This window comes from Herpailurus yagouaroundi, unplaced genomic scaffold, assembly GCF_014898765.1.
Source record: "Herpailurus yagouaroundi ecotype Mexico unplaced genomic scaffold, PumYag 185, whole genome shotgun sequence".
NCBI classification, from domain to species: Eukaryota; Metazoa; Chordata; class Mammalia; order Carnivora; family Felidae; genus Herpailurus; species Herpailurus yagouaroundi.
In genome coordinates, this window is record NW_024412416.1 from 6,137,099 (window position 1) to 6,156,557 (window position 19,459).

Here is a 19,459-nt window from a genome sequence, read left to right on the forward strand (position 1 = left end):
TGGGAGTTACCTGAAGTTCCCTAATATGTATGATTGAAATCCCCAAAGGAGGGAAGAAACAAAAAAAATCTGTAGAAATAGACAAAATATTTCTAAATATGATAAAAACTATAAACTCACAGATCCAAGAAGAAAAACAAGTCCTAAGGAAATGAAACATGAAGAAATCTATACCAAGGCACATCGTGATCAAAACTAAAGATGCGATAAAGACACATTTTGAAAAGCAGCCAGAGGGGAAAAAAAAAAGATGTGAATAAAGGAGCAAAATACAGGAGAGCAGCAGATTTCCTGAAGGAAAGCACCAGTGAGAGAGCAGTGAAGCAGTGTTCTAGAAGACTCTAGCCAACGACAGCAGTGTTCAGCTTCTTTTTTAAGTACGTATGAAACATTTACCAAGACACATCATATCCGGGTCTGTAAGCCAAGTCTTAATAAATTTAAAAGTACTCAAGTCATACAAATTATGTTTTCTGACCACTCAGAATTATTTTAGAAGTCAATAACAGATATTTAGAAAGATGCAAAACCTCAAAAATAACACACTTCTTAATAACTTATGGATCACTACACATACCTATTAGAATGGCTAAAATAAAAAAGAAAGTATTGACAATACTAATAAAGATGCAGAGTAAGTGGGCAGGAATACAAAATGATACCACCCTGGAAAGGGATTTGGCAGTTTCTTATGAAGTGAAACATATATTTTACTCTATGACCCAGCAAGTGCGCTCCTGGGTATCTACTCCAGGAGTATGAATACTCACACACAAGCCTGTACACAAATGTTTACAGTGGCTCTACTTACAATTGCCAAAAATAAAAAAACAATCCAAATAGCCTTCACTGGGTAAGTGGGTAAATCAACAGTGGTGTATCCACGTAATGGAATACTCCTTGGTAATAAAAAGTAAAAAACTACTGACATACAAAAATATGGATGAATCTCAAAGACATTACGCTCAGTGAAAGAAACCAGTCTCAAAATTTATGTGCAGTGATTCTATTTATATGGCATTCTAGGAAAGACAAAATGAGTAATGGGGGACAGATCAGTAGTTGCCAGGAGTTATGGGTGGAGGAAGAATATTATTTAAAAAAAGGATAGGATGAGGGGGGCTTGGGGAGGGCGATGAAGCTGTTTTACCCAGATTGGAAAGGAAGATATAAAGCTGTCTTTATTCCTATTCAATATGATTATCTACATAGGAAATCTGATGAAAGCTACCAAAAAATCTAAAACTAATAAATGATGTTGGCAAGGTTGCAGGATATAAGTTCAATATACAAAAACCTACTGTATTTCTATATACTGGCAACAAAAATCAAAAATTGAAATTAAAAAATACTATAATAGTATCAAAAGTATTATATAGGGATAAACCTGGCAAAAGTTGTATAAACTGTACACTTAAAGCTGTAAAATATTGCTGAGAGAAATTAAAGGAGACCTAAGTAAATGGGTTGAGATACTTTGCGGGTTAGAAGACTCAGTTTTGTTAAGATGTCAATTCTTCCCAAATCTAAAATTCAACACAATCCCTATGAGAGTCCCAGCTGGACTTTTTTTTTTTTTTTAAGAAATTAAGAAGCTCATTTTATAATTCATATGGATATGCAAAGTACCTAGAATAGCCAAAATAACTTAGGAAAAAAAGGACAGAATTGGAGGACCAACACTACCTAGTTCAAGACTATTATAAACTACAGTAATCAAGACAGTGTGGTATTGACATCAAGCTACACAAATAGATCAGTGGAACCAAATAAAAAGTCCAGAATTAGACTCACATATGAACAGACAGCTTATTTTTGACAAAGGCGCAAAGCTAATTCAGTGGCAAAAGGATAGTTTTTTTTTTCCAATAAATAATGCTGCAGCAATTCAGTATCCACGTGGAAAAGAAAATGAACTCTGATCTATACCTTGCAGCATATACAAAAATTCACTCAAAGTAGATCATAGACCAAAATGTAAAATTTTAAACTATGTAACTTCTGGAAGAAAATATGCAGGAAACCTGTGCAATCTTCAGTTAGACAAAGATTTCTTAGATATGACATTGAAGCACAATCCATAAAAGAGGAAATGGGTAACTTAAACCTTTCAGAAATACGTGTATGTTTTACAAAAACCACCATTTAGAGAATAAAAGATAGTCCACAGTCTGGGAGAAAACGGTTGCAGGTCATATATATGATAAATTACTTGTGTCCAGAATATTTTGCACATTCTTAAAACTCAGTAATAAGAAATGACTCAATTCTTTCAAATGGGCCAAAGGTTTGCGCACTTAACCAAAGAAGATGTAACCGATGGACATGGGCACACGAAGAGATGTTCCATGTCATTAGTGAAATGGAAATTACAAGCACAATACATGTGTATTAGGACGTTGTCAAGGATGTGGAGGACCCGGGATTCCTCCAACTACTGTTGGGAAGGTAAAATGGTACAATCAGTTTGGAAAACAGTTTAGTAACTTCTTAAAAAGTTAAACATACTACCTACCACTATAGCCAGTCATCCCACTCCTCAGTATGATATAAGGGAACTGAAAACACATCCACACATAGGCTTCTACATGAATGCTCATCATGGCTTTATTAGTAGGAGCCCCAAACTGGAAACAACAAATGTTTATCAATAGGCAAACAGTCTATCCCATATTTGGTGGGCATACAAAATAGCACAGCCACTTTGGAAAATAGTCTGGCAGTTTCTCACAAAGTTGAACATACACTCGTCCTATGATTCAGGAATTCCATTCCTACATATTACACAAGAAAAACTTAACATTTCATATGAAAATCTGTACTGTGCTATATTTATAGCACCTTTATTTATAATTGCCCCAAGCTAGAAACAACACACACTTCAGTGCGTGAAGAGTTAATGAACTATGGTAGGTCCATACAATGGAATACTAGTTAACAATAAAAAGTTATAAACTACTGATTATGCTAAGTGAAAAAAATCAGATAGAAAAACCTACATACTACATGATTCAATTTGATGTTATGAAAAAGCAGAATTATAGGTATGGAGAACAGACTATATAAATCTGTGTTTAGAAGCACCCTGTGCTTGGGGCGCCTGGGTGGCGCAGTCGGTTAAGCGGCCGACTTCAGCCAGGTCACGATCTCGTGGTCCGTGAGTTCGAGCCCCGCGTCAGGCTCTGGGCCGATGGCTCAGAGCCTGGAGCCTGTTTCCGATTCTGTGTCTCCCTCTCTCTCTGCCCCTCCCCCATTCATGCTCTGTCTCTCTCTGTCCCAAAAATAAATAAATAAACGTTGAAAAAAAAATAAAAAAAAAGAAGCATCCTGTGCTCACCTTTATCATCTAACGTATCATTGTGTTGTGTTTACTGTTTACTCGTGGCCCCCATTAACCTTTTACCTTAGGCTGAGAGCTTAGCACAGTGGTCGGGACATGGCTAACATTCAATAAATTTGCCTGCAGTATTGCCCTACCCTGGGACATAAATTTAGAGGATACTTCTGTCTCTCTCCCAAGCACTTCCCTCTGAAAAGGATGAGTAATTTGTGGGGCCAAGAGATTATACCCACCCAGAGCCTAGATGCACTCTTCGGGAGTCTAGACCATGTTCAGGTACCTATACCCCTGAAATTTACTGCCCAGATGATGCCAAGGCCTGCACAAACTTCTTTCCCAGCTTTCTCTTGAGGTTAGGCCCAGATGCTAATGTGTGCACCCCTAGACGTGAAAGATGGCCAAGGCATGGCTATTTGCAGGGGCAGGGGCAGAACTTGGATGTGGCTTGGAATATCCACACATTGCATGTAAGGCCCCTCTCAGTGATGTGAATGGCAGCCAGGAATGAGAAGAGTGGTGTGGGAAAGGACCAGGGGGCCAGCTCTCCCCACAGTACCATATTCCAGCTGTGTTTCCAGGTATTCCAAGCAGCCCAAGAATTCCTTTTTTTTTTTTAATATAATTTATTGTCAAGTTAGCTCACATACAGTGTATACAGTGTGCTCTTGGCTTTGGGAGTAGAGTCCCATGATTCATCGCTTACATACAACACCCAGTGCTCATCCCAACCAATGCCCTTTTCAATGCCCATCACCCATATTCCCACCTACCCTGCCCCCCCCCATCAACTCTCAGTTTTTTCTCTGTATTTAAGAGTCTCTTATGGTTTGCCTCCCTCCCTCTCTGTTTGAAACTATTTTTCCCCTTCCTTTCCCCCGTGGTCTTCTGTTAAGTTTCCCGAATTCCATGAGTGAAAACATACGATATCTGTCTTTCTCTGACTTATTTCACTTAGCAGAATTACCCTCCAGTTCCATCCACGTTGTTGCAAATGGCAAGATTTCATCCTTTCTCATTGCCAAGTAGTATTCCATTGTGTATATATACACCACATCTTCTTTATCCATTCATCAGTTGATGGACATTTGGGCTCTTTCCATAATTTGGCTATTGTTGAGAGTGCTGCTATAAACATTGGGGTACCTGTGCTCCTGTGAATCAGTACTCCTGTATCCTTTGGATAAATTCCTAATAGTGCTATTGCTGGAGCCCAAGACTTCTGAATGTGAAACTGGTAGAAGGTAGAAGACAAGGTAGAAGAACAGAACATATCTAATGTGACAATTGGGTTACCTTGACTTAAAACTTCTAAATATTTAAACGTATGGAATGTGTGGGGCGCCTGGCTGGCTCAGTCAGTGGAGCACAGGAGGCTTGATCTTGGGGTCATGGGTCTGAGCCCCACTTTGGGTGTAGAGATGAGTTAAAAAAAAATCTTTGGGGCACCTGGGTGGCCCAGTTGGTTAAGCATTAGGTTCTTGATTTCAGCTCAGGCCATGATCTCACTGTTTGTGAAATCAAGCCCCATATCAGGCTCTGCACTGACAGCACAGAGTCCACTTGGGATTCTCTCTCTCTGCCCCTCCCCCACTCTCTAAATAAATAAATTTTAAAAAATAAAATCTTTAATATTAATTAATTAATTAATTAACATATGGTATGTGGGTCTCTATTTGTAGTCCTACCCCGGGGCCTGCAAATGTTAAGGGCAGGCCTGACAAAGGGAATAAAGATTACAAAAATAGCTCACCTTACTTTTTGATTACAGGGGGTACATTATAAAATTACTGCTATGGAAGGGGTGGGATTTCACATCTTCAGGCCCCAGAAAACTGCCATTCAGTGGTGCAGTTTCATCATAATTAACTTCTGCCTCCACTGTGTTCATGTTAGCACTTCTAGGACTTCCTCAAGTAGCAATCTTCTTACAGTACTCAATAAACCTAGCAGACAATTCTCTCACTTTACCCAGGTCTCCGTGCTAGAAACACATGCCACAAACTGGCTTATCTCTGCTCTAACCATTTCCTTCCCCAGACCTGGAGCTGCTGTTCCTCAAGGGAAACCGAGGCACAGAGGTGGGAAATGATGCGGCCCCAAAGACCCCAAGCAAAACCTGAAGGGAATCTGCATTCAGGATGCCACATGGGTTTTTTCTGAGTTCCCAGGGTTTCCGGGAACGCCGGTGGCTGGGGAGACGGCCCCCCGTCCCGCAAAGCCCCCCTCTAGGAGACCCTAGATATCAAAGGGCGTCTGGGGACACGCGGGGAACCGCTGAACCCCAGCCCAAATGCCGAGCTTCCGCTCACCTGCGCCGGCAGCTTGGCGTCGCCTTAGTAACCGCCACTTCCGGCCGCCACCGGAAGTCCGCGAAGTCCCTGGTCTGGAGGCGCACCCGCCCCCACGGGGGCGGGGAGACTCAATCTGTCCCGCGGGGGACCCGGCGACACCCTGGAGGACTCGAGACTGCGCCGCGGGTGGCACGTGGCCTCGGCTGGGCGTCATGGATGCCTTCACCCGCTTCACCAACCAGACCCAGGGTCGGGACCGACTCTTCAGGTGAGTCAGGAGCCCGCGGCCTTCACTCCTTCCCGGTGCCGCAACCCGAGCTGGTCCCGTGTCGTTCGGCCCGGGAGGAGGGACCGAGTTCGTTTCTGGAGCCGCTCTCCGGCCCCTCTCTGGCACTCTGCGGGACTCCGGCGGAGCCTCCTCCCAGCAGCCTCCGAGGCCCTCACCGTGGTGGACCAGTCCCCCAGCTCTCTCTTTTTTTTTTTTAAGTAATCATTACACCCACCATGGGTTTCGAACTCACACCCCCCAGGATCAAGAGCCCCACGCTCCACCGCTACACCTGAGCCAGCCAGGTGTCCCCGCCAGGATTTTTTTTTTTAATGTTTATTTTTGAGATAAAGAGAGCACAAGCAGAGGAGGGGCAGAGAGAGAGAAACACAGAATCTGAAGCAGGCTGCAAGGCTCTCGGCTGCCAGCGCAAAGCCCCAACTCAGGGCTCGAACCCACAAACTGAGATCATGACCTGAGCTCAAGTCCCAAGTTGGAGGTTAACCGACTGAGCCACCCAGCACTCCCCCATCTCCCCATCCCCCACCGCCACCCCCCACCAGGAATTTTATAAGATGAACTTTGGGTTGGCATTTGTGGCCAGGGAAGCCAACCCCTTGGCTGTGGTTTCAAATACCCCATGAAACGCTTATGGAGACACAGAAATTGTATTTATCTTTTATCATCGTCCTGCCTACCTCATTGAGATTGTAGGGAAGGAACAATTCTTCCTCTACCTTCAAGGTCTTTCAGCCAGCCAAAGAATTAAATTTACACAAAACAGGTTCACAGGAGGAAAAATCAAAAAACAAAAAAATCAAGGATGTGTGCACAGTGGCTGGTATTGAGACCTGAAGAAATGACCAAGGCAGGGATTTTTTTCTTCTTTTGAGACACAAGAGACAATACATTTATGAGGAATCGACAGGATAAAGAAAGCAGGTGTTTGGAAACTTCAGTTAGGAGGGAATCCTAAACAGAATTTAGGCTGAGTTGGTAGGGTTAGAAAAAAAGTAACCAGGTTCGTTTCTGAAGCTTTCTCTGTTTTGAAGTCCCTATCTCTGGCGACAAGGATGTCCTTTTACTTCCTTAGTACAGGGAGGGTATTTTGCACATGGAAGATGTGTTTCCGGCTTTCTGGGTGACAGAGGAGTCTCTGAACCGCTGTTTCTTAAGTAATTTTTATTTAATTTGTATGCCAAAGTGGCACATTTTGGGGTGGCCTACCCTTGGCCTCTACGGTTCCCTTTTCTGAAACTTCCCTGGAAGTTTTCTTGCTTTAAAAGTTGAGCTGATAAATTGTCCCGTCTGCTTGAACCAGTGTCTTAGTTTCTGAGGATAGGTCGTTTTAGTTAAACTCACTTCGGGAGGCGGTGATACAAGTGTGTTCTCACAGTTAGGCCTGTGGTTCAGTTATCCAGGTAATAAATAAGGCCTTTCTCTGGAAATTAAAAGAAAAATAATGACCAGTGATTGGATCAAGTTGTAAAACCAGTTTCTGAGTCCTGAATATAGCCAGTCCAGAGGGTTTCTAGTTGTCACGCTGAAAGCATCTTTACATAAAGTGAGGGCAGGCAGTGGCAATCTGGTGGAGTTTCTTGGTTTGTAACTTGAGTGTCTCTGGTGATCATTTCGAGTGGCCCATAGAGCACCAGGCACGAAGATCGTTTACGTATGAGCTGTTGGGCTTTTTCTGAAGTGCTCATCAAGTTGTTCATACTCAGTTTGCAGGGCTTGGGGGAAAAGGGTGGTCTTAGTTATCAAATGATTTCAAGTCAAACAGATAGAAAATATCAAAAATACTAGTTTGAAGAATTGTAGCCAGGCATTGGAAGAAACTAAAAGGAAATCAGGATCTAGTCCAGTTTATAATGAATTGTATTTGAATCTAATATCCACAGAGGTGTGTTACTGAAACGTTTTTTTTTTCCCATAATCACCTTCATTTTACTAGAGATAGCCAAATTAAGACTAATTTCTTTGCCAAATGAATCTAGTTTGGATAAACTTGGCCTGATGATTTACATAAGTACAGCAAAAATAGTGATTAATCATACAGGCTCTTTTAAATCCAGGGCCAGCTGGGTGGCTCAGTCAGTTGAGCATCCAACTTGGGCTCAGGTCATGATCCCACGGTTCATGAGTTTGAGCCATACCCTGGGCTGTGTTCTGACAGCTTGGAGCCTGGTGCCTGCTTCAGATTCTCCTCCCCCCCCCCCCCGCCCCCTCTTAAAAATAAACATTAAGAAGAAAAACACTTAAATCTGCTGTTGAACTTTAAGCAGCCTCTTGAGGCCAGAAGCCAAGCCAAATACTTGCCATCAGACTTCACCTGTAATACCTATAAGTTAAAGTTCATTGCTCTCTTCTTGAGGTCCCCCAAATACCCTGAGGTTCTTGCACCCGCCAGGAAGTGTCCTCCTTTACTCACTTGGTGAGAGGCTCCTGCTGGGAGCCCTGCAAGCAAGGTATTAGGCTCTTCTTCCAAAAGGCTTTACTGGCTCCATATGATCACCATTAGTGCCTTAAAACTCTCTAGCCATATCTGAATTTATGCCTGTCTCCCAAATGTGACATTCCAGTCAAAGCCTTGGTAATATAACCCGTGTTTCTAACCATGTCCTGTGCAAGGAGAACAAACTCTCATTGAACTCACCCAAATAAGTATGTTGTCAAAAAAACATAAGAATTCAATGAGAGTTTTTGAATTCTAGAGGGATCAGACAGGGAGAAAAAGATAAATTGTTGTGAATCATAGCTTAAGAGAAAAACTTTTCTTAAATCTGGAAAAACGAAACATTAAAAGTCAGTATTTCAAACAAAAATGTCATTAAACTTATAATTATCCTCCTCTGTTTATGCTATTCTTGATCTGCTTAAATTCAGTTTTTCCTTTAGTTCCAGACATTCTTACCCAGTTCAGTTTTATGATCTTAAAATTATCAGAATCCTGCATTTGTCAAAATTCCTTTTTATGAATCTCTCAAGATGAAACACATTTACAGGAAGCTTTTGGAGAAGCATCCAAGTAAAGTATTAACTGTCTGTAAATGATAAAAGAATTAAAAATGGCCATGGTTACAGATCTGCTTAGAGTTTGTCAGGGAGCGAGAATTCCTGTCCACTCAAAGGTCCTGTCCCTCAAATTGACATGAGGCAGATTAACAGGAAAAAAATCAAATTTGATAATGGGGGATCCACGTAGACATGGAAATTCCAAAGGCAGGCAAGATGAGGTATATATGTCATTCTGAACTAAGGAGAAGGGATAGGGCTCTGGGGCTTCAGAGGAAAGGAATGTACTTTTACAGTGTGGTAAGAACAGATGTTTGGTAATTTGACGTTTGCCCTACGGTACAGATGGGTCATTCAGATAAAATTTATCTTTGCTAATCACCCTTATTCTGGGAAAGAACCTCAATTTAGATTCTATGTAGTTAAGGAAGGGGCAGAAGTTTCCCTTGAGCACACAGGGTCTCAAGTGCCTTCAGCTCAAAATAATCCACATGCCAAAGGGGTACATTTTGGGGGGACCTGTCATGAACCCCTTTAAGTTCATTACAGTGCAACTGACAAGGAAATTTATTTCTGTGACATCTAACACTTCAAGATAGTTCTATACCAGTACATACCAGATTTCTAGGAGTTTCATATAATTTCTAGAACACATATCTTAATAACATATCTATACAAATGTACTTTAAGAGGATTTAGTATCACTTGACAATGCTTCTCATGTAATTTAACACAACAAACCTAATTAATGTAATAGCTCCTTTTTTATAAAAGAAGACCGAATATTTTGAAATGTTCCATGGACCCTCTGGAACATTTCAGTTAAGTTGTAGACTTGATTTTAGAATTTGATGTTGGGAAGTTTGTCAAAAAATATCAAAACATTTCATTAAATAAGATCACAGATCATGATGAAACAAAATCAATTTAGCTAAAGTGACAATAAAAATTTTTTTAATGTTTATTTATTTTTGAGAGAGAGCACAAGCAGGGGAAGGGCAGAGAGACAGGGAGAGAGAGAATCCCAAGCAGGCTCCCTGCAGTCCACACAGGCCTCACTGTCCTCGAAGTGCCCGACACAGGGCTCGATCTCATGAACCATGAGATCATGGCCTGAGCCGAAATCAAGAGTCAGACGCTTAACTGACTGAGCCACCCAGGCAATAAAAAATTTTAAAGACAAATACAAAAGGTTACATAGTTGTAAGCAAAACTTAGCTTTTTTAATATTAAGAAGACTCAGTTTTTTTGAATAATCAAAGATCTGATAAAGACAAAGCATTGAATCTTTGTTTTTCTAGGCAGATTACATTAAAGGTAAAAAACTCTTTACAATTTCTTACAAAAAGCAAACCAATAACCTAAGAAAACTTCTTCCTTTCATTTTATTTCATTTCATGTCAATTCCAGTATAATTAATATAGTGTTATGTTAGTTTCAGGTGTACAATATAGTGATTCAGTGGTTCCATATATTACTGAGTGCTCATCAAGATAAGTGTGCACTTAATCCCCTTCATCTATTTTACCCATCCCTCCACCCACCTCCCCTCTGGTTACCATCTGTTTGTTTTCCGTAGTTAAGAGTCTGTGTTTTGGTTTGTCTTTTCTGTCTCTCTCTCTCTCTCTCTCTCTCTCTCTCTCTCTCTCTCTCGTTTCTTAAATTCCACATATGAGTGAAATCGTATGGTATTTGGCTCTGGCTTATTTCATTTAACATCATACTATCTAGATTCCCCCCAGGTTGTTGCAAATGGCAAGATTTCATTTTTTTTTTATGGCTGAGTGATATTCCATTGTGTGTGTGTGTGTGTGTGTGTGTGTGTGTGTGTCCTTTAACCTATTGATGGGCACTGGGTTGCTTCCATAATTTAGCTATTGTAAATAATGCAGTAAACATAAAAGTACATATATCTTTTCAAATTAGTGTGTTTGTATTCTTTAGGTAAATACTCGGTAGTGGAATTACTGCATCATATAGTAATTCTATTTTTAATTTTTTGAGGAACCTCCATACTATTTTCCACAGTGCGTGCCTGTGCCACTTTGCATTGCATTCCCACCAACAGTGCAGAAGAGTTCCTTTTTCTCCACATCCTCAACACTTGTTTCTGAAAACTTCTACCTTTTGAAAGAGAAAAATTCTAATTTTGCACCAGTATACTTTTGATATTAAAGCTCATTTTTTTTTTAATATGTATTTATTTGGAGGGAGAGCGCAAGTGGGAGAGGGGTAGAGAGACAGGGGACAGAGGATCTGAAGCAGGCTCTGGGCTGACAGACTGACAGCAGTGAACCCGATTTGGGGCTCGAACTCACAAACAACGAGATCATGACCTGATCAGAGGACGCTCAACCAACTGAACCACCCAGGTGCCCCTTAAAACTCATGGTTAGATAAGTTTATTTTAATCTTAGCCAGTACTGACCACATATAAAATTCGTTTTCAAAGGTTCCTTTTCCCTAAACTTTCTACAACCTTTTTTTTTTTTTTTTTTATATTCAGATTTTTGTTGTAAGTTTTCCCTCTTTAAATGATTAGCCTCACTTTAGGATAAAAATTTTTTTGCCCCCCAAAAATGTATTTCCGTTCTTCATACTTTTTCTTTCCAAAAACATACATTTTACTTTCCTTGAAAGTTGTTTTTTTTATTATTTAAAACATTTTTTAAAATTTTTATTTATTTTTAATTTTTTTAATGTTTTTATTTATTTTTGAGACAGAGACAGAGCATGAGCAGGGGAGGAGCAGAGAGAGAGGGAGACACAGAATCCGAAGCAGGCTCCAGGCTCTGAGCTGTCAGCACAGAGCCCGACGCGGGGCTCGATGCAGGGCTCGAACTCACGGACTGTGAGATCGTGACCTGAACCGAAGTTGGACGCTTAACTGACTGAGCCACCCAGGTGCCCCTAACACATTTTTTTAATGTTTATTTATTTTTGAGAAAGAGAGAGAGAGAGAGAGAGTGCAGGCAGGGGAGGGGCAGAGAAAGAGGGAGACACAGAATCTGAAGCAGGCTCCAGGCTCCGAGGTGCCAGGACAGAGTCCAACACGGGGCTCAAACTCACAAACTGCGAGATCATGACCAGAACCAAAGTCATACGATTAACCAACTGAGCCACCCAGGCGCCCCTGTATTTTATTTATTTTTTAAAGTTTATTTATTTTGAGAGAGAGCGTGTGCTAAGGGGGGAGGGGTAGAAGAGAGAGAATCCCAGGCAGGCTCTGCGTTGACAGTGCAGTAGCTGACACAGCACTTGACCAGCACTTGATTGTGAGATCTCATGAGCTGTGAGATCATGACCTAAGCTGAAATCAAGAGTTAATATGTTTGACTGAGCTACCCAGCACCCCTAAAGTTTGTATGTTAAAGAATGGGTCTTAGGTCCTAAAGCGGATGGGGATAGAAAATTTGTATCATAGAGGCATAGAGAAGGTATCCAAGTTTTTTCTAAAGTGGGGTTTTTTAAAGATTTTTTTAAAATTTAAGTTTATCTTAGAGAGTGAGCAAGCAGGGAGGGGTAGAGAGAGAGAGACAGAGAGAATCCCAACCAGGCTCTGCACTGTCAGCACGGACCCTGACGTGGGGCTCGAACCCACGAGATCATGGCTGGTCATGGGCCGAAATCAGGACTCAGATGCTTAACCAACTGAGCCACCCAGGTGCCCCTCCTATGGTGGGCTCTTTGGGACATACTGGTCTCTTACTAGAGTTGCTAGGCCTGGGCATAATATTCTTTTTAGCAGATTTTATTTTATTTAAATGTTTAAGTTTTATTTTATTTAAGCTTTTAAATTTAAATTTTTAGTTAAATTTAATTTTATTTAGAATTTATTTTATTTTTATTTTTTATGGAAGCAGTTTATATTTTATTTATTATTATTTTATTAATGTTTATTTTTGAGAGAGAGAACACACAAGAAGGGGAGGGACAGACAGAGAGAGGAAGACACAGAATCTGAAGTAGGCTCCAGGTTCTGAGCTGTCGGCGAAGAGCCAGATGTGAGGTTCGAACTCACCAGATGCAGGGCTGGAACTCATGAACCATGAGTTCATGACCTGAGCCGAAGTCAGACACTCAACCTATGAACCACCCAGGTGCCCCCAAAGCAGCTTATATTTTAAAAAGTTGCCCCTGCTTTTTTCTTCGGTCTCAGGCTATCTTAGGCCGTGTTTACATTTTGAAGGCATGATAAGAGTCTTAACTCTGAGGGACAGAGAAGGAATACAGGTTGATTTTTTTTTTCCTTAAGAGATTTTTAGCTAAAATAGGAAATAATTCATGCCTTTGTAAAGTCTATGTAAAGCATTTATATAAAAGCCTTCTTTTTGAGTGAGGAGGTCTTTAATTTCTTAGTACAGGGAGGGAGGGTATTTTTCACATGGGAGATGTGTTTCCTACTTTCTGGGGGACAAAGGAGGGGCTGAGTGTCTTTGTACCGTTGTTTCTTAAGTGAATTGTTTAAAATAATCATTATAGCAAAGTGGCACATTTTGGGGCAGCCTGCCCTTGGCCCCTGCAAGACACTGAGTGTGAAATAGTTTTGTGAACTGTGGAACAGAGCACAGTCTGGAGAGCACCTCTAAGATACATGCCATGCTACTGAAAATCCTAAGCAGAGATAGTGCTTTAATCCTAATTAAGTCATGTTGTTTCTTTTAGACGTTTGGTTGATTCTTAATAAAAAAAAAAAAAAAGTTACGGTTGAGGTTTTGACAGCATTCCCTTCTCTTCTGGGTGTACAGGTACTAATACAGACAATCCAATAAGACTAGCCCCAATACTGGGACTTTTGGAAGCTGACTTTATGCCAGGTGCTGTTCTCAGTGCGTCACAGCTGTACATTCATTTAACCCTCATTACTACTCTAAGAGGTAGATACTCTGAATTATTCCCCTTTCACAGACAGGGAGACCGAAGCAGAGGTTAATAGGTCCTAAGTGGCAGAGCTGAGATTTAAATCCACAACGTTGATTCCAATGCCCACCATTTTAACGGCCAGCCCATACTACTGTTGTAATTAATTTGATAGGCTTTTTTAATGATCGCATTGTATGCAAGCTTCATTAAAATAGAAGCCTTCAATGTCAGTGCTCTCGGAATGTGCCCTGCAAGGTTTATCGGTGAGGTTGGTTAATAAAATAATTGCTCGGATGTACTTTTCTGTAAGATCTGAGATCTCTAGTATTCATTTCCCAATGCCCTTGGTGATCCATGGCTCCTGTAAACAAACTGGCATTCACAAAATACTACCTTGGTTTTGGAGGCATTCCTGTTTTTCGACCAGGTCTGAGAAAGGGGGACCCATTGACGTGACTGGCTTGAGCCCTCTAGCCAGGAAGCTACTTAAAAAAAATTTTTTTAATGTCTATTTATTTTTGAGACAGAGCGCGAGTGGGGAAGGGGCAGAGGGAGAGGGAGACACAGAGTCTGAAGCAGGCTCCAGGCTCTGAGCTGTCAGCACAGAGCCCGATGCAGGGCTCGAACCCATGACCTGTGAGATCATGACCAGAGCTGAAGTCAGACACTTAACTGACTGAGCCACCCAGGCACCCTGGAAGCTACTTTAAAAAGGAGAGAGGGAAAGATATTCTTTTTACTTCATCCTCAATAACAAGTTTACCGTTTTGGAAAATGTGCCACATTTTTATTGAGAATAATATTTGTAGCCTAAAGGGATTCAAATGCAGTTACAGAACGGTAGGAAACAGGCACCTACTTTGTTAATAGGCTGCCAAATGCATTTAGATGTTTGATTATGTGATATAAAATTTCTCGTGTGTTAGTAAGGCATTATTATTTGTAGTCATAACAATAATCACTTTATTGAATATTTAGTATTAAATAGTCTATATATAAAACACTAATTAGTTTTGAAAGACAAACATAAAAATATATCTAGGCTTATTCACGTATTGGTGTATATTTGATCCTTTTCTAAAAAATTAAGCAATATGGGGCATCTGGGTGGCTCACACTGTTGAGCATCTGACTTCAGCACAGGTACTGATCTCATGGTTAGTGAGTTTGAACCCCGTGTCGGGCTCTGTGCTGACAGCTCAGAGCCTGGAGCCTGCTTCTGATTCTGTATCTACCTCTCTCTCTGTCCCTCCCCAGTTGCACTCTGTCTCTCTGTCTCTCTCTCAAAAATAAGTGAACATTAAAAGAAAATTTTTTTTTTAATTAAGCAGTGTGCAAGCAACTTTTCGTTTGGTTCTGGTTTGAGTGGGTGTCCTATTAGATAAGTATTTGGTTAACTACATGATAAAAAGTTCCTTTTAGGAAATTGAAAAGTCACTATACAGGAGAAAATAAAGAATATGAATCTTTGCAGACTTCACCTGGGGGAGATTTTTGGGCAGTTCACCACTTTGGCTCTATCCATTTCTCTGTGCCAGCAAAAGGCGTTTTGGGGGGCTGCTCACCATAACTGCAGAGTTCCCTTTCATCACCTTTGCATCACATGCTCTACCCTTTGGCCCTGTGGGGTCACTGTTGCAGAATTATGCTCTTGTAAGAACTGCTTACGTGAGAAATTGTCTTGGAAACTTTGCTTTTAGCAACACACATTTCTCCTTTCTTTGCTTCATGAATCAAATTTTATTTGGTTTATAAATCATTCTCATTTTTTGTTTTCCATTTCAGAGCCACTCAGTACACATGCATGTTGCTTAGATATTTGTTAGAGCCTAAAACTGGCAAAGAGAACGTGGTAATGAAGCTCAAGAAACTGGAGTCCAGTGTGAGCACTGGCCGTAAATGTAAGTACCCTGTCTCTTGAGGGACAGTGGCTCCTGGTTTCGAATCGTCAGACCTTGTCATTTACAAAATACTCTGTAGATCATTCATTACTAATCAATCACGTTTTTTGATGAGGTTGACCAGTAAGGCTGCCCTCATGAAATGACAGGCCAAGAAGTTTGAAGTTTTGCTGCAGACCATTCACAGACACCCTGCAGACATGCAGTGTATTAGCTCAACTGTAGTTCTTAGAATTACACAATGTTTTGGCAATCCCTGACATGAGCTTCCGGCTCTTGGAAGGCCTTTGTATTCTCTAGAACAGAATACCTTGCCTTTTCCTTGCCTTTTCCCTTCTTCTCTGGAGGAATTAGTAGAGGAAACGGTTAAGGTGGTTCTCAGACTGTGGAGTGGTTTCATGTTCAAGGCAAAAGTGAAGTCTGTGTTTTGTACTCATCTGACTTGCTTTAATAATAAAGCGTACTGGGAAACCCATCCTTCTAATAACAATCGCATGGCTGAATCTTAGTGGTTTGATGAGAATCAGATATTGCTACAGTAGGTAGGCAGAGGTGTTAGAATGGGATGTAGAAATCAGATGTTGATCAGTTATTTTGGAGCACCTGCTTTAGGTATAGTTCTGAGCTTTCTGAAAGAACTAAGATTACACGGTATAAATAATGGTGTAAGATTTAGTGCCAAATATATTGGCTAGGATAGAGGAAAAGAAAGGTTTGGGAGGAGGTGGAACTTGAGGTGTGGCTAGAGAGAGTGGGAAGGAGAGCCTTCTTGAAGGGTGATTTCCTCCGTGAAGGCTCAAAACTGTTCATGAGCAAACTGTTGTATTGGAAGGTCAATGAGAAACGAGTTTGACAGAGAAAAGACTTCAGTTATCCAGCAGAGGGATGTTGGAAGGTAGGGTGAGCTTTTCTGGATGGCTTTGAAGGGTAGGATTAGAAGTTCTCAGATTCTCTAGTGTGTCAGAGCTCACTAGTCTCCGAAGTGCAGGAAAGACTTACCCAAGGTCATTCAGCTAGCTAGTGCAAGAGCCAGAACTGGAACCCAGGATTATTCATTACATATTCTGTTTTGTGTTATTGACACAGTAACCCCAGGCATTCTTCTGAGGTAAGTCTCTTGAGGGTAGCTACTTTTGAACATTTGCTCAGTCTAAGATAGAGTCCTTTAATGAAGGTACAGGTACTTCTTTTGGATTGTCCATAACGTTTAGGATTATAACTCATTCTGAGTAGGTGCTCGGTAAATACTTGTCGATTGATACATCCCAGATTAATTGAATTACATGCTCAGATAAGGATATGCCTCACAGTGGTTGATTTAATTCGACTAGGAACAGTTTCCCTAGCCACTACATCCTACCATCCTACTTTGTCTTCTTGACAGTAGGGAGCTGAAGGGGGTTTGAACCACAGAGATGGCAAGATGATAATGGCGTTTTATAAAAAAGCAAATCTTTTGTCTAGAAAGTAAGTAAAATCTGAGGCATCAGACTCTCCAAACGAATACTGGCATCTGGGTCAGAGAAATGCCCACAGTGAATTAAAGCTTCGTATGTGAAAATAATAATAATAGTAGCAGCAATGGTACATCTAGACTTCATGTGATCGTAGTACTTTTCTTCTAAAGACGTATAGCTGGTAATATTCAAACGTCACAATCCACACTCGTGATTGACCTTGCCTAAAGTATATCGTAAGCCACTGTTAAGGTATCCACTGGAATGGAGGTGATAAATTTAAAGAGTCACTGTCTTCTGTGCCTTCCAGCATCATTTTCCGTGTCCTTCGTGTACTGTAAAGCCCTTCCTTATTCCTGAACAAAGACTGAGCCTCACATGCCAGCCACCTGTCAAGACACCAGTGCTGGCCCCTCACCCTGAGGCAGGGATTCTGCCTTCATAGTACATACCAATTAAATATTTGTTAACTGTTGCGGGTTCCTCTTGCAGGGTTCAGGCTGGGCAACGTGGTCCATGCCATACAGGCGACTCAGCAGAGCATTCACACCACTGCCCTGGTGCCCCGCCTCTGCCTAACGTTAGCCAACTTGAACCGTGTGGTTTATTTCATCTGCGATACCATCCTCTGGGTGAGGAGTGTAGGGCTCGCCTCTGACATTAACAAAGAGAAATGGCGAATGTGGGCTGCCCGCCATTACTGCTGTTCTCTCCTGCTGAGCCTGGCCAGGGATCTGTATGAAATCTCCCTGCAGATGGAACAGGCGACACGAGACAGGGCAGAGAGGGAGAAATCACCACCTCAGGACCCTCCGGGGTACAGCGTGGCCGACGAGGAGACAGAGTGGCTCCAGTCCTTTCTCCTTCTCTTGTTCCGGTCTCTGAGGAAGCATCCTCCCTTGCTCCTGGACACGGTGAAGAACTTCTGCGATATCTTGAACCCCTTGGACCAGTTGGGGATCTATAAGTCCAATCCTGGCATCATTGGACTCGGAGGCCTCGTGTCGTCTCTAGCAGGCATCATCATTGTGGCGTATCCTCACATGAAGCTGAAGACGCAGTGAAGCGGTTTCGGGCTCGAGATTGGCACCTGCTTTAAAAGACACCGTCTCAGGACGGACATCTGCGTGAGGTGCAGACCATGTCAGACTGTGCTTAAAGACGTGTTCTTGTGAGCGTTTAGTGACCAGTGATGTGAGCAAGGGCGGGGCCGAGAGTGGAGAAGGGGACTGCATGAAGATTTACACGTGTTTTTTAGAGTGCTGGAGTGACTTCTGAATTTCCGAGTATTTCCCTTTCATCTAACATTTATTCAGCCTCTCTCGTGCTCATAGTGGGAGCTTACTGTCTACCGAATATATAAAAATTAGAAAAGGCCCAAACCACTGAACACTAATACACCGTGACTTTGGGGCTGAGAACCTCACTTCCGTAGATCTGCTGCTCAGCTGTCTCTCAGACCTAGTGGGAGCCTCTTGTTCCTCTGATCGGTTACCAGCCCCGCCCCCCGCCTCTGCATAGATCCCCATGCCAGGGTGCACGGGGCTGGGCTTACGGCCTTGCATCACTGCACTCCTGTCCTTCCTCTGTCCACAAGGAGACTCAGAAACGCATCAGCCACCTTCGTGGTATAAACTGTGACTTCAGGTAGTGCGTGAGTAAGCAAAAATCAGAAGCACATAGAAAGGACTGAGGTAAAAAATAATGTGCACGAGAGGTGCCTGGGTGTCTCAGTTGAGCATCTGACTCTTGATTTCAGCTCAGGTCATGATCCCAGGGTTGTGGGATCGAGCCTTGCACCAGGCTCCATGCTGAGGATGAAGCCTGCTTAAGATTTTCTCCCTCTCCCTCTGTCCTTTTCCCCCCACTCACACTCTCTCTCTAAAATTTAAAAAAAAAAAAAAAATTCTTTTTTTAATATGGAAGGTCACGGTGGGAGCCTGGAGGTAGTAGCCTGTGACAGATGAGGAAACTGAGGTTTAAAAAGTGAGGCCAGCACTTCAGTTTTCAGACTCCCAGTCCAGGGTTCTTTCCATTATATTTCATAGCCTTCCTGGGGGAGGGGAAGTGTGAGACTCTCCAGAATCCTGTGCGAAAAGCCTTCTTTCGAACTTTGTTAGTCATTGGTTCACATAAAAATTAAAACTATAGCTAGATTTATCAGCTGGATTGTTGTATTTAAAGCCGTATAATCATTTGGGCGCTTCTGCGTTAATTGTCATCAAAATGTATGCAGTTAAGAACTTTTGGGGAATACTCTGAATGTGGGAATGCCATAATTTTCTGTGATAAATCAGACCTCCTATGTGCGGGAGGTGGGGGGA

The 19,459-nt window shown here is 41.9% G+C and overlaps 2 protein-coding genes across 6 annotated transcripts in view; one reads left to right on the top strand and one right to left on the bottom strand.

The window, feature by feature from the left end:
• The window catches only part of WDR93 (WD repeat domain 93), a 51,230-nt gene extending 45,479 nt beyond the window's left edge, over positions 1–5,751 (bottom strand). For 3 of the 4 annotated variants that reach the window (XM_040493670.1, XM_040493671.1, XM_040493672.1), the window contains exons 1-2: positions 5,650–5,684; positions 2,516–2,627 (exon numbers count right to left, since the gene is read on the bottom strand). The gene's annotated coding sequence lies outside the window, so the exon portion shown is untranslated. Of the gene's footprint in view, positions 1–2,515; positions 2,628–5,649 lie in introns of all 4 variants that reach the window. The other variant, XM_040493669.1, reaches the window with a different exon arrangement.
• A 25-nt stretch (positions 5,752–5,776) lies between these two features.
• PEX11A (peroxisomal biogenesis factor 11 alpha) lies at positions 5,777–18,948 on the top strand. 2 transcript variants are annotated; one of them, XM_040493676.1, is made up of 3 exons: positions 5,793–5,899; positions 15,563–15,678; positions 17,628–18,948. In XM_040493676.1, exons 1-3 carry the CDS (start codon positions 5,844–5,846, stop codon positions 18,197–18,199), a joined length of 744 nt encoding a protein of 247 aa, XP_040349610.1. In that variant the 5' UTR covers positions 5,793–5,843; the 3' UTR covers positions 18,200–18,948. The 2 variants fall into 2 exon arrangements, with proteins under 2 accessions (XP_040349611.1, XP_040349610.1); XM_040493677.1 differs by lacking the exon at positions 15,563–15,678 and having other exon boundaries at positions 5,777–5,899.
• Positions 18,949–19,459: the final 511 nt, after the last annotated feature.